The sequence below is a fragment of the Lithobates pipiens genome, unplaced genomic scaffold, assembly GCF_037356315.1.
Source record: "Lithobates pipiens isolate NorthernLeopardFrog02 unplaced genomic scaffold, aLitPip1_a1.2 Scaffold_19, whole genome shotgun sequence".
NCBI lineage: Eukaryota > Metazoa > Chordata > Amphibia > Anura > Ranidae > Lithobates > Lithobates pipiens.
The window spans coordinates 172,837,021-172,852,753 of record NW_027507764.1 but is presented as its reverse complement, the minus strand read 5'-3'; the positions used below and the strand labels follow the sequence as shown (position 1 = coordinate 172,852,753).

The window sequence follows — 15,733 nt, the reverse complement described above, 5'->3', positions numbered from 1 at the left end:
CTGATGTTGGCGCTTCAATTATCACGGCACCATTTGTGTTATGGTGTCAGGATGATTGAAACACATTATTTCTATTATTACATTGTTATAGAAAATTAAATAGTTCAACTCACCATAATGCAGAATCAGTGGGAGCCTCGAGTGTGTCACCTGCCACCAGATGCAGATTGTCACTTGTCACAAGTTGCGGATTGTCCACCTGCCACCCATTGTGGATTGTCCACTTGCTACGTGACCTGCCACACATTGCAAATAGTCCACTTTCCACGTCACCTGCCACACATTGGGGATTGTCCACTTGCCACGTCACCTGCCACACATTGCGGATTGTCCACTTGCCACGTGACCTGCCACCCATTGTGGATTGTCCACTTGCCACATCACCTGCCACACATTGTGGATTGTCCATTTGCCACGTCACCTGCCACCCATTGCGGTTTGTCCATTTGCCACGTTACCTGCCACCCACTGCGGATTGTCCATTTGCCATGTCACCTGCCACCCATTGCGGTTTGTCCACTTGCCACGTGACCTGCCACACATTGCGGATTGTTCACTTGCCACGTCACCTGCCACACATTGCGGATTGTCCATTTGCCACGTCACCTGCCACAAGTTTCAGATTGTCCCCTTGCCACGTCACATGCCACAAGTTTCAGATTGTCCCCTTGCCACGTCACATGCTACACATTGCAGATTGTCCACTTGCCACGTCACCTGCCACACATTGCGGATTTTCCACTTGCCATGTCACCTGCCATCCATTGCGGATTGTCCATTTGCCATTTCACCTGCCACACATTGCGGATTTTCCACTTGCCATGTCACCTGCCATCCATTGCGGATTGCCCATTTGCCATGTCACCTGCCACACATTGCGGATTTTCCACTTGCCATGTCACCTGCCATCCATTGCGGATTGTCCATTTGCCATGTCACCTGTCACACATTGCGGATTGTCACTTTCCTGTTAAAGTCACTCTGTTTGCCAGTCTGAGTCAGGCAGCAGAGAGAGGATGTAATCTCTGCTGCCTGCACAGTGAGTGAGAGCGGAGCTGGCAGTTTGCAGGGCGGGCGCCGGGCGGTGAGAGATGATGTCATCTCTCTGCCCCGCCACCCGCTGATTGGCCACCCACTAAGCCTCCCCGCAGCTTCCCCAACAACCCCCCGCCGAGTCACCTGGCTGTGTCCGCTCGTACAGTCAGTGTGACTGTACAAGCGCCGAGCGGACAAGGAGCTCGGCGGCTCACCTGCCGCCCGCTCACCGGGCCCTCCTCAGCTGCGGGCCCCGTAGCGACCGCACGGGTCGCTATGGTGGTAGTTCCGCCACTGGTCCCAGTGATCGGAAGCAGTGATCTCTGTCATGTTCTAGTGAGCCCATCCTCCCTACAGTTAGAATCACTCCCTAGAACACACTTAACCCCTTGATCGCCCCCTAGTGTTTAACCCCTTCCCTGCCAATGCCATTTACACAGTAATCAGTGCATGTTTATAGCACTGATCGCTGTATAAATGTCACTGGTCCCAAAATAGTGTCAAAAGTGTCTGCCGCAATGTCACAGTCACGATAGATAAAAAGAAAAAAAAAAAAGAAGCTGATTGCCGCCATTACTAATAAAAATAAAATATAAATGCCATAAATCTATCCCCTATTTTGTAGACACTATAAGTTTTGTGCAAACCAATCAACATACGCTTGTTGCAATTTTTTCTTTTTTTTTTTACCAAAAATATGTAGAAGATTACATATCGGCCTAAACTGAGAACGAAATTTGTTTTTTATATATATTTTTTTGGGAGTATTTATTAAAGTAAAAAAATAGTTTTTTTTTCAAAATTGTCGCTCTTTTTTTTGTTTATAGCACAAAAAATATAAACCGCAGAGGTGATTAAATACCACCAAAAGAAAGCGCTATTTGTGGGGGAAAAAAAAGGACATCAATTTTATTGAGGTACAATGTCGAACGACCGCGCAATTGTCAGTTAAAGCGACCCATTCCTGAATCGCAAAAAATGCTCTGGTCAGGAAGGGGGTAAATCCTTCCAGGGCTGAAGTGGTTAAAGTGAAAGTTTTCTCCATATGTATTTAAATATTTCCAAATCTCCTCGGTATGTACAATACAGTAAAGGACTCCGCCTCTTCTGTATCCTGGAAGCCGCCATTGGTAAACAGCCCATAACCAATATGGCGGCCCGCCGTCCAGCCATGCTGGGTCACATGATTCGCAGAGCCCTCCCCGTTTGGTATGACTGAGCCGTGACGCAGGGAGGGGGGTGAGTCCTTCGTTCTCACAACAAACCTCAGATGAGAGAGAACGGTGAGGAGTATTGGAGCGATCGTAGTGTGCGGGGAAGGACAGAGAGCGGTGTGAGCGGACGAAGCCTGCTAGAGGAGGATGGCGGATGGGCAGCTGGCGATACCGTCCTCGGACAAAGGAGTGGGACTGATCGGCAGCCTGAGAGCGGCCGCCTGGTCTCTTGTGTACGTACCAGCGAAGCAGCTAGAAAGAGAGTGAGTGCGCGCCTTGTCTCAGGGGTTCCCTCATGGAAGGAATGCTGAGAGTCCGCCGGCCGGCTCCTCACCTGTCCGTATAGGGTCAGGCCGGACACAGGGCGGGGCTAACCTTACCCCGAGAATGTTCTGTACATAGGTGGACACGTCGGGGCGGAGCTAAGATAACGCCAGCCGTGGTATATACAGTGGTAGACCTTGGGAGGGGGCGGGGCTAAGCCAACACCAGGTATGTCCTGTTCATTCTTGGACAATGGAAAAGGGCGGGGCTTACCCCACACCAGGCGTGGCCTGTACATAGGTGGGCACAGGTAGAAGCAATGTGCTGAACAGAGGGGTGGAGCTGAGCTCACATTTGGAGTGGCCTGTACGTGGCTGGACATAGGGAGAGGGCGGAGCTAAGTCTACACCAGGCGTGGCCTGTACGTGGCTGGACATAGAGGGCGGAGGTAACTCTACACCAGACGTGGCTGGACATAGGGAGAGGGCGGAGCTAACTCTACACCAGGCGTGGCCTGTATGTGGCTGGACATTGGGAGAGGGCAGAGCTAACCCTACACCAGGAGTGACCTGGACGTAGGGAGAGGGCGGAGCTAACACTACACCAGGAGTGGTCTGTACACGGCTGGACATAGGGAGAGGGTGGAGCTAACTCTACACCAGGAGGGGCACAGCTAAGCCAACACCAGGTATGTCCTGTTCATACCTGGACAATGGAAAAGGGCGGGGCTTACCCCACACCAAGAGTGGCCTGTACATAGGTAGGCACAGGTATAAACAATGTGCTGAACAGAGGGGTGGAGCTGAGCTCACATTTGGAGTGGCCTGTACATGGCTGGACATAGGGAGAGGGCGGAGCTATCTACACCAGGCATGTCCTGTATGTGGCTGGACATAGAGAGTGGAGCTAACTCTACACCAGGCGTGGCTTGTACATGGCTGGACATAGGAAGTGAGCGGAGCTAACTACACCAGGCATGGCCTGTATGGGGCTGGACAAATGGAGAGGGCAGAGCTAACTCTACACTAAGTGTGGCCTGTACGTGGCTGGACATAGGCAGAGGGCGGAGCTAACCCACACCTGGAGTGGCCTGTACATGGCTGGACATAGGGAGAAGGCGGGGCTAACTCTACACTAGGAGTGGCCTGTACATGGCTGGACATAGGGGGCGGAGCTAACTCTACACCTGGAGTGGCCTGTACATAGCACTTTTCTGACTTGCTTGACAGCAATGCCAATGTTGACTGATCTGGTCTGTTGTAGTTGTTTATGTCCCAATGCATGCTCTTTGTTATTAGATTTATTGGTGACACGTCACCTCGTGACTATATTGTGTGATGACAAGTACTATACAGCCTGGCAAGCCTTTCCTTGGGATCCCAAGTTGCTTGTTCTAGGGCAGAGGGTGATGGCCAGCGTTACATGGACCCCAGAGGAGGGTTCCATCTGACAGGTCCTGCCCGTAAAGTAGATTAATAACAATTTTATCTGATTGCACAAGGGCACTAATAAAGTGTGTGGGTGTTTTGTGCCCCCCAAGAGGCTCGTCTTAAAAACTGAAGAACTTTGGTGATCTGGTCACCAGTCGGATTCAGTTAAGTGTTTGGGAATAACACAACAAAGGGGATACATTGCTGTATCAACTGTTACACAAGCGATACTGTACAGTGTGTGTGTACAGGCACGTCTCACTTAATGACCGAGCTCCATACCTACCAGTATGACTAGGTCATTAAGTGAATTGGTCACTAGGTAGAAGCAGGTCCTTATTGTATCATACTGGACTGGTAGAGGGTTTGTGTCAACCATATTTACATATTGTTTTTTTTATGGCATTTTATGGTATATTTATAAATGTTTATACAGTAGTGTACTGCCGTTTCCCAGACTGAAGTTCTCATGATACTGATTGGTCATAACTCTGAATAGTCATTAAACAGGTAGATTAAGTGAGGAGTGTCTATATTTTATTTTGATGGATATATTTCTGTTTCAATGTTAATAAAGAAGAAATTCAGATATACATTTTATTGCAGTTCCATTGGTCCAGCTCGGACAGGTGCCTTACCTGTAGGATCGCTGTGGAAGTGGACTTTAGTGGTTATCACTACTACCATGATTGCCACTGTCCTCTAAGTCCTGTGATGGGCAGCTGCACTGCCACATAGTGACCACAGGGGGTCAGCACAGGTGCCATTCACAGAACACCTTGTATTTTTCTCAATGGACGCAAACTGTTCTCTGATTGGACGAGGTACAGGTGCCATAGCTGGAATTCAACTTTAACTACTTTTAAATTGATTTCCTTAAATTTAACAAACTGCTTGCATATGTTTTTATTTTGTTTTGGCATGATGTGATCTAGCTGTCAAATAATTAAAGGGTTTGTAAAGGGTTTTTTTTTTTTTTTTTCTAAATAGGTTCCTTTAAGCTAGTGCATTGTTGGTTCACTTACCTTTTTTTCCTTCGATTTCCCTTCTAAATGTTGTTTTTTTTTTTTTCTTTGTTTTCTTTGTCTGAATTTCTCACTTCCTGTTGCTCCTCAGTAAGCTGTTCAGTAAGCTCTTCTGGCTGACTAAACACCGCTCAGATGATGGTGTGAAGTTTACTGAGGAGAAACAGGAAGTGAGAAATTCGGACAAAGAAAAAAAAACATTTAGAAGGGAAATCGAAGGAAAAGGTAAGTGAATCAACAATGCACTAGCTTAAAGCGGAGTCCGCCGGGAGTTCCGCCGTTTGTTTTTATTTAATTTTTTTTTATTTTTTTATTTTTTTAAAGCCAGCAGCTACAAATACTGCAGCTGCTGACTTTTAAAATAAGGACACTTACCCGCCCAGCGTGCCCGCGATGTTGGCACCCCGAAGCCGATCTCTCGATCGTCTCTCGGGTGCTGCCGCCGCCATCTTGGGTATGGGAATCAGGAAGTGGAGCCTTTCGGCTTCTTTTTCCGGTTCCCTACTGTGCGTGCACGAGTCGCGCTGCGCAATAAGGATGGTCCCCGCTGCCTCTGGGATCTGTGTGTTTCCCAGCAGGCAGCGGGGGACTTTCGGAAAGGAGCGTAATCTACTCCCCTTTCCGCAGAGAGCTATCCCGGAAGTGGGTGCAGATACCTGTACTGTACAGGTACCTGCACCCCCTCCCCCCTGAAAGGTGCCAATTGTGGTGCCGGAGGGGGGTAGGATTCCAATGAGCGGAAGGTCCACTTTAGGGTGGACCTCCGCTTTACAGGAACCTATTTAGAAAATAAAAAACAAACCTTTAGAACCCCTTTTAAGGCTCTTTGGATGGTTACATGCATGGTGTCTGTTCATTAACCACTTGCCCTCTGAAAGATTTACCCCCCCTTTCGCAACAAGGCCACTTTTTGCGGCACTGCATTATTTTAACTGACAATTGCATTGTCATGCAACGCTGTACCCCTAATAAGTTATGACATTTTTTTTTTTACCCCCTCAAATAGAGTGGTATTTGATCACCACTGCGGTTTACATTTTTACCGCTATAATCAAAAAAAAAAGACTGACAATTAAAAAATAAATAAAGCAATCATTTTTACTTTCTGTTATGAAACGCATCCAATAAAAAAATTGAATTTCTTTATAAAGTTAGGCCAATATGTATTCTGCTACAAATTTTTGGTCAAAAAAAAATCCCAATAAGTATATATTGATTGGTTTACTCAAATGTTATAGCGCAGGGATATGCAATTAGCGGACCTCCAGCTGTTGCCTCTGCCTCTGGGTGTCATGACTGTGGCTGTAAGAGTCTTGCTATGCCTCATGGGACTTGTAGTTCAGCAACAGCTGGAAGTCCACTAATTGCGTATGCCTGTTTTTAGCGCCTACAACCTATGGTATATATTTATAGCATTTGTATTAATTTATTTTTATACTAATAATAATGGCGGCAATCAGCGACTTGTATCAGGACTGTGATGTTGCGGCAGATAAATTGACACTTTGCGGGAAACAGTGACACTAATACAGTGATCAGTGCTAAAAATATGCAGTCGCTGTACTGATGACACTGGCTGGGAAGGGGTTAAATGTTTAGGGCGATCAAAGGGTTAACTTTGTGCCTAGCCAGTGTTTGTGTTTAATGGGCGGGTGGCGGTGTTCCGTTAGATCAGGCTACTCCTGAAAACTTGTATCGGGCAGTCAGCAAGCAGTTAATTGATTAACATAAGAATGGAATGTTCTAAATAATGAGAAGCTCTTGTGTATAGTAATGACCACATACTGCACGAGTACAACGTGAATCTGACTCGTGCTCACATGACATATGTAAGCAGGTAGTTGGTGATTAAGACTAATGTACAGCAATGACTGTTTACTTGGACTTGCACAGTCCTTAGTCATTAGAAGTCTTCTGTGTGTATATTGGAAATCAGTGTCATTAGAAGTCTTGTGTATATACCCGAGATTGAAGGCACGCTGTGTAGAGATACTTATTATTGAGCTAAAGTTGCCACATAAAGGCTGGGCCATACACCATACAATCTCCTTTTAGATTTTCCAAAACAATGTAATATGACTGCAAACCTAAACAATCCGAATATAATCCCATCAGACAGACCCTTGCACTTCATAGTAGACCTAAAGGAGATTGTACAATCAGGTTGTGGGGTGTATGGTCAGCCATAAAAGGTGTCCTATTATAACAGTTTATTGGATACAATATAGAATGAGTTTGGCTGAGAAATTCGAGTGCTGTAATAATTTCAATAATTTTTAACATTTTATCTTACTTTGGGGGTAGATAAAAAAAAAAAAAAAAAAAAGAAAAGAAAAAAATTGCAGAAACACACTAAGGTCCATTTAACATGGTTTCCTATGGGAAACATTCACATCCAGGCCTTTTTTTTTTTTCAGCCGCTGCATTTTTGGAAAGGGTCAGGGACTTTTTTTAAAATGCAAAACGTGCGTTTGATATGGTCTCTAGACATTTTGCATTTTTTAATCCGCCTAACAACAAATTGGGCAAAAAAAATCACATCAAACGCGGGGGCATAAACTCAAAAAGAACTGCAGAAACAGATTTAAAGCAAACTGCATAGGAGTGAACCCTGCCCAAGGCTTCCACTCGTGCGACTTATCACGCGACTTGGGACTGCAAAGTTGCGTGACAAGTCGTTCCCCATGATTTCCAATAAGTACAGTTCATATCTGTGTGACTTCAAAGTAGTCCCTGCACTACTTCGGTACCACTTTGATGCGACTTGAGGTCCATAGACCAGTGGCTGTATCTCTTCTGTCCGGGTCTGACAACAAAGCGGGTGGAGCCAAGAAACCCCCGCTGATGTCAGCCAGGAGGAGGAGAGAGACGGCCAATCGGAGCTATAAAATAAGTTATTTATCTGTGGTGTTTTCGTTTTCTAAAAAAAAAAAAAAAAGTGGCGCACAGCATTTACTATAACTGAGGGGATTGTAGTAACAGAAACAACTTATGGCAGGAGGGTGGGAGGCCTGCAGGTATTGGTATGAGGGAGGAGGAGGACACAGGAGACAGGAGAGCAGGGCTACGGATGACTGAGGCACGTAAACTGACCACAGTGTCAGAGCTCATCAGCTATGATAAACCGTGGTCAGTTTACAGGGGGGGGGGAGGCATAGACAGGCAGGATCAGCCAGGTATTTCAGGTGATAGAGGGGGCCAAATGACACACAACAAGCGCTGTGCTGTATAACATGCTGCCATGAGGGCTACATACCTGATGTGAAACCGACGTAGTGGGGAGGCCTCCCTTGCACCTCGGGTCCTTAAAGCCTCTGGAGATGGAGACAGAGACCTGGTGGGGACACCGAGTGGCAGGGGTGCCAAGGGAGCAGAGCATATTGCAAGCCTTAGTCTGGGATCCGAGCCGAGGTCAAGTCCAGTTGGGCAACGAAGCATAAAAGGGTTAATCAGAAGAATGGTCGAGATGCAAGCCGAGGTCAGTTCCAATCTGGCAGCTGATTACAAAAGGGGCAAAGAAGTAGGATGGTTAAGGTACAAATCCGAGGTCAAAGACGAGCAGCAATCAATAGTAATCAAACAGGTTTCCAGGTCACAACAGGTTCAGACAGATCACACACTAGCACAGGAACAAGGGGGGCTGAAGATAATCCAGCAATATGGCAGTGTCTGGGCTGGGTTTAAATAGGGAAGTTTGAGGTCACTTCTTGTGCGCCTCCAGGGGATTTTCCTGCCCTTTTCCATCAAGTCTTCTGCGCGGGGCGGGTTGGCGCCCTGAGGTGTCTTTGGCGCTTGCTCAGTTGGCACAGATTTTCTCTTGTGGCAACGCGCCATTGGTGCATGCGTAGTAAGACCTGGACTCTTACACATGCTTTAAGGGAACAGGATCCCTTTGTTACCAAAAAAAACCCCACTTTTTAAAGAGGTTGTAAACTGTGAAAAGACAAAAGCACAATGAGCTAGTATGCATCACATACTAGAGCATTGTGAAATACCTTAGAACAAATCTGTTGCATCGGCGCAACAGTTGGGGCAATTTTTTCGCAAATGAAAGAAACCCAAAATAACTGCCAATATCCCTCGGTCTGGGGCTCCATGCAAAATCTCGCCTTGTGCAGTTTCAATGATCGAGAGAACGGTGAGGAATTAGCGCAGAACTACACCAGAGAATCTGTCAATTATCTCAAGGCAGCTAGGACCGTAGTTGCCAAGCAAACAATTGGTAACACACAGGACAACTTCACTGCATCAAAGGGACGATAGAAGGGGCCATGTATTGTCAAATCTTGGGTGAGAACCTCCTTTCCTCAGCCAGGGCATTGAAAATGGGTCATGGATGGGTATTTCAGCATGACAATGACCAAAAACACACGGCCAAGGCAACAAAGGAGTGGCTCAAGAAGAAGTACATTAAGGTCCTGGAGTGGCCAGGCCAGTCTCCAGACCTTCATCGCATAGAAAATATGTGAAGGGAGCTGAAGGTCCGAGTTTCTAAACGCCCGCTTCTGAACCTTAATAATTTGGAGAGGATCTGGGACAAAATCCCTCCTGAGATGTGTGCAAGCCTGGTGGCCAGCTATAAGAAACGTCTGACCTCTGATTGCCAACAAGGGTTTTGCCACCAAGTACCAAGTCATGTTTTGCGAAGGGGTCAAATATGTATAACTTTTTATTTATATTTTTGTTGTTGTTCTGTCTCTCACTGTTAAAATAAACCTACAAATTATAGACTGATCATTTCTTTGTCAGTGGGCAAAATCAGCAGGGGATCAAATACTTTTTTCCCTCACTGTATAGGAAGATGTCGGCAGAGAAAGTTTTTCTTCTTTAAGTATGCAACCAAAGTTTATTGCTCTAAAGCAGTGATTCTCAACCAGGGTTCCGTGGAACCCTAGAGTTCCTCCAGAGGTTGCTAGGGGTTCCTTCAGCATTGGCCAATTTCTGCTTCTCAGATAAGGTAATTCTTCTCAATGACCACACGTGTACGGACCATTCTTCCCACTGACCATCTCACTAATGTATCATGAGTTGTAGATTTCTACATTTTAGAAAAGGGGGTTCCCTTGAGACCAGAGAACTAATTCAAGGGTTCCTCTGTGTTTGAAAAGGTTGAGAGAGGCTGCTCTAAAGCATATGGTAGATAATTACAAATGAGCAGATCTCCTATGTGGTTTTTAAACCAAAAGTCATACTTTTATAACAGATTATTCCTTTTAGTACCGGTAATATAGATTTGTAGTCTGCCATTAAAATACATTAAAGGCACTAGACTAACCTCAGAAGGGTTAACCACCTTGTCTTTGCAAAGACTGCTAATCTCCTGAAGGCTTGCCCTGAACATGCTAATGCCCTAAACTTGAAAATGCTAATTGCCCAGTGCCAGTGACCTAGAAAGATCAAGAGAAAGTCAGTCAGATGTCCTTATGGGAATACTTGTTCTAGGTCAGCACACAATATACTGCAGATAGGTCATCACCAGAAGCCGCCATATTTGTGTCTGGACACTATTGCTGAAATCCACTACTATCGGTGACTGAAAATAAATCGGGCAGTTTATAGCCAGAATGAGACTTCAATGAATGGAAACGTTCATTCCTAAGTAAATAGTCTACGCAAATATTGCAGTGTAACTCCAATATCCTTCACATTTTATGCATCGCTGAAAATTACATAAACAAGTGAGTGTGCACAAAAGGCGCTTTGTTTGCTAACGCCGACATTCCAGCAATTCATTCAGTCACCAAGCAGAGCAGAAATATTAAAATGGCAATGTCAGCAATCTGCAGATGAGGCATCATGACAGGCCGACACATAACATGGCATTCACCTGCACTACAATCCCGCTTTAGGCTACGTTCACACATGAACTGAAAGTTTTCAGGGTGTTTTTTTTGTTTGTTTTTTTGCAGAGAACTTTTACTTCTGCATATTTCAAATGGTTAGTTAACCTTTACTTCTCCCCAAAACCTCCCTGTGCATTAGTGTCCTCAATATATTAAAGCTGAACTCCAGCTTTTGATATACTTTACAGCTTGGCTCAAAAACTGTGTCCCTCCCTAACATGCAAGGCTGTTGGATGTGCGATCTAATGTCTATGTAGCTAAGGCCACATACAGCAAGAAATTGGCCTGGGCGTGTTCGGGATCCCACCTTGCCCGATCCTGCCAGGAAGCCAACACTGCACATGGCTAATCACAGGCAGCGAGTCATTTCTTGGTCTGTGCAGCTGCGGATCGGGGAATGTCTCCTTGCCTGCAATTAGTGGTGTACTGTAGGGAAGAAAAGGGTGTTACCGCTCCAGGTGGGTCTAACGAAAATAACCATTTTAGAAGCCACAGGTGCTGACAAAGCATATAGTAATGTATAGAAAGTAATTCTGGACTGCCGCACAAAATATTTGCCTTTTATTCAAAATGCAAGCTCAAAAATGCATGCCACAGCAGAACAGACAGAAGAGCTGATGTGTTTCACACTATAAATAGTGCTTAAAGAGGAAGTAAACCCTGATGGGTTTACTTCCTCTTTTTTTCCCTGCAAAGGTAAAGCATAATGGACTACTATGCATCGCATAGTAGCTCATTATGTGTCACTTACCTGACACAGGAGCCAGCGAAGTCGCCGCTGTCCCCTGTAGTCCGCCGCATCCATGTTGCTTGTGGCGTCTCGCAGCTCCGACGAATCACAGCGGCGCAACCGCGATGACGTCACTCCCGCGCATGCGCACGGGAGTCGCGTCTCGCAGCTCCGCCGCTGCCATACGGCGAAGCCTCGATGACGTCACTCCCGCGCATGCGCACGGGAGTCGACAAATTTGGCAAATCCATTCTTGGATTTGCCGCATTTAGTGCGCCTGCGCGCCGCTGTCTACGGCGCATGCGCAGGTGCCCAGTTTCGGGCAAATATCTCCTAAACCATATAGGTTTAGGAGATATTGCTTGGACCTACAGGTAAGCCTTAATCTAGGCTTACCTATAGGTCCAAGTTGTTTGGAAGGGTTTACTTCCTCTTTAATCATAACAAGCAGTGGTGTGCAGTGTCGGCTTCCTGGCGGGATAAGGCATGTGGGATCCCAAACATGCCTGAGCCCATTCCTACATACAGAATACCACACTGTGCTCGAGCTGAGAGTTCCTGTCTCATACCTGGAACACAGTACAGTCTGGTGCTCAGAAATTCAGAGAAAGGGATGTATTCTAGCAATGAATACAAAGCTTCCTCTGAGTGGCTGAGTCGGCGGTTGTGACATCATCAGCCTGCCTCTTTGCCAACCAGAGGAAGCTCTGTATTAATTTTTAGACTACATCCCTTTCTCTGGTTGAGCTGCAATCAGATTGATTCCATTGTGTTCTGTGTATGAGACAGGAAGTCTTGACTAGAACCCATAACACAATGCGGTATGCTGTATGTAGCATCGGCTACGTACTAGGGATGCACCCATACCATTTTTTTAATGAGTACCGATACTTTTTTATTTTATTTTTTTCCCCTAGTACTTGCCGATACCTACCGCAACTGTTTTTTGTTGTCACTTCAGCTGTTAGCAATGGTACAAGGCATTGAAAAGTTAAGTAATATGTTAACGTGTAAAAATATTCACTAATAAAGCAAACAAAAAAAAGTTTTAATTGTTTATAAAATAGACATGAAAAAAAAAAGCAGGAAATTATTAAATGGAGGAGAATAGGGAGTAAATTATTAATTAGCTAATATTAATATGGGGCTAAACAGAGGAACATTTGTTCATCCCTTTTGCTCTGCAGATGAAGAAACAGATTAAAAAAGAAACAATGTTTCTTTTTTATTTTAGTGTTTCAGCGGCTGATCAATGTTCTTGATAAACATTTCCGGTGTTTCGTCACATATGGCGACCCATCACATTTGGCTACCCGCTGGACTGCGCATTTTGTGGCCACACCCCTGAGTCCAGGTTCAAGCTCCACCATCCAAGTGGACATAGAGTTAGATTATAATTACGCTGAGTGAAGCCAGGACGTGCCTGAAGCGTGGCAAGCGGCCCTGTGGCAAAGCGGGCTTACAACAGTGTTGGAACGCATATGGCAGCATCTCCCATGAGCAGTCCAGCGGGTAGCCAAATGTGATGGGTCGCCATATGTGACGAAACACCAGCTGCTTTTTTTTTTTTTTTTTTGACAGCTCCAATTACCGGACTTTTTTAACACTTCAGCTGTCAACAGGGGAGACCCACTGACAGCTCAAAGAACTGAGCCTGAAAGTATCGGTTTCAGGCATCGGTGCATTTGCACGAGTACTGATACTTGTGCAAATACTCGCTATCAGTACCAATACTAGTATCGGTGCAACCCTACTACGTACAACTTACACCGTACATCCGGCAACCTCACATGTTAGTGAAGGACATAGTTTGTTTGGCCCAAAAGAACTATATAAAGTGCATCAAAAGCTGGAGTTCAGCTTTAACATGCCGTACTTGATTTTGTAAATAAATGGTTACTTTTTCAGATGCTCAGTTAAGCTACATTCACATTGGCAATTAGGAGCAGTGCGAATCGTATCGGCAGGAATAAGATTCCTGCTGCGGCTCTCAGTTGCTAGGTGTGGTCGTTGGTTTTGATCACTATGACAAGTCGCTGGTGGCCACAGCTATTTGTGGCTTTTTGCAGAGCCAGGGAGTACCTGCGGTAATCGCTGCTGGACACACTTTGTGTGCATTCAGTAGCGATCACTGCAGGTAATCGCTGTGCAGAGAACCACAAATGGCTATGGCTGCTAGCGACCTGTGCTAGTTGAATTCTCTCCCATACCTGGATGTAGGGGGTATGTCTGTTCGCACTTGTCAGGTAAACAGAGATGCAGGGGAGCAAAGAGGAGACAAGTATGAGCATCTGCGCAGGCTGACATTAAAGTGAACATGTTGTGTTGCCCTACATAGGAAAAGCACAGGTTTACTTTACGCTGTTGTAGCGATTTTATTTCACCAATGGGAAAAGTTTACAGCCGTATACTAAAAACGCTCATCTTCCATTGGTTGTCATAACTGCATGTAAATCTGGTCTCAGCATTTATCAGTAACAGCAGGGGAGTGATACCTAAGGTGATAAAAGTTTACATGCAATTGTGATGACCAACAAAAGATGAATTCTTGTATATGGCTTTATGTTAAAAAGCCTATGACCTATATACATGTATTTGTACATTCTAGCCTTGAAATTTCATAGCTAGTGCTAAATACTTAGGAGAGAAAGTTGAGTAATCACATAACATAAGATACAGTTTACTTTTGTGGTTGGCCAGTTTTCATGCCTGTGTTGCATATTCTCAAGCAATAAATGTAGAACATGAACTTTTAAAAGGAAGCCAGGATGGTTTTAGGTTTATTTATTTATTTTTTAGCTTTGTTTTTTCTTAAATTTTTTTTTAATATCTACTTTTTAATAGGATTAAAGTGGAGTTCCACACAAAAATGGAGCTTCCGCTTTAAGGGAGGGGACCCCCTGACATGCCACATTTGGCACTTTTTTTTGGGGGGGGGGGGCTGCCCCCCCCCCCCCGGTTGGTGTTTTTTTGTTTTTAAGACTGCTTTAAGCATTTAATGAGTGTTAAATTCTCAGAGCACTGTGGGCTAGCCAAAAAGAGCACATCAGATGCCTGCTTGGAGGCTCATTTTGAACTTTTGAGCTCCCCAATAAGCAATGGGTTACTGCAATAATTCCCTTGTTTGTATAAATTGGCAATTAGGACACGGGTTCATGTACTAAAACTGAAGAGTGCACAATTTGGTGCAGCTCTGCATAGAAAGCAATCCACTTCCATTTTTTTATTTTTTTATGATTCTTTTTGTCAAAGATTAATTGAACAAGCTGAAGTTGAAAGCTGATTGGCTACCATGCACAGCTGCACCAGATTTTGCACTCTCCAGTTTTAGTAAATCGTCCTTTGTCTGTTAGACTGGGTTTACACTGGTGTGATCTCAGACATCGCATGTGATTCGCACCGCATGCCTGTGCACATCACATGCAATGTTTGTGAAGTGCAAATTCAGTCGTACAGTTTGTATGGCTAAAATTGCATCGAAATTGGACCAAAATGGCGCAGGACCCCCCCCCCCCCTTTTGTCCACGATGGAATCAGATCGCATAGTTGCGTGATCCAATTTCATCTGATTTCACCGTTCGCACTGCGTTCTGCAAATATGATTTGAGGGTGTCAACTTTTATATTGACATCCGCAGTGGTTCACAGAATGCTGTGTAAACTGCCTGCGAGTCGGATGCGATGCTAGATCCTGCACAGGAATCGCTGTGGTTCCTGCATCAATCCATGATTTTGCTATAAATGGGTTAATATACGTTTGTTGCAAAGTAGTAAACACCCATTAGGGGACCGTATTTGGTCCCATTCCTATCAATAATGGAGGAATGTTGGGAGCAGAGTTGCAATTTCAAGCCACGCTAATATATTCAAATATTTTGTAATTCTTTTCGCTCACAGTCCTAATATAACCTCCAAGTTAGATAAGAAAAAACTGCATAGTTAGGTACTGGCATATGTAGAATTCTTGGAAATGTCCTGCTGCCAAAAGTTCTTCGAAAGTCTCTCTGGGAATTTAACCTTGTACAAACTGTCCTTGTTCCTAATGACGATTTCTATGTTGAAACCTGCTGAACTTCCCAGTACTGTATGGGTTGCTGAACGAATTGCAAAACCTGAATAGAGCAGCGTGATGTGGTTTGTTTGTGGTTTTTTTGTGCTGTCCCAATGACGATGTTGTAGTGTTTATAACGGGC

General features: G+C 45.0%; 1 protein-coding gene across 2 annotated transcripts in view; it reads left to right on the top strand.

The window, feature by feature from the left end:
- The first annotated feature begins 2,257 nt into the window (after positions 1-2,257).
- Positions 2,258-15,733, top strand: part of ABHD5 (abhydrolase domain containing 5, lysophosphatidic acid acyltransferase) — a 62,184-nt gene continuing 48,708 nt past the window's right edge. The window contains exon 1 of one of the 2 annotated variants that reach the window (XM_077491474.1): positions 2,258-2,482. In XM_077491474.1, coding sequence (XP_077347600.1) covers positions 2,397-2,482 — 86 coding nt within the window. In that variant the 5' untranslated portion in view covers positions 2,258-2,396. Of the gene's footprint in view, positions 2,513-15,733 lie in introns of both variants that reach the window. The other variant, XM_077491473.1, reaches the window with a different exon arrangement.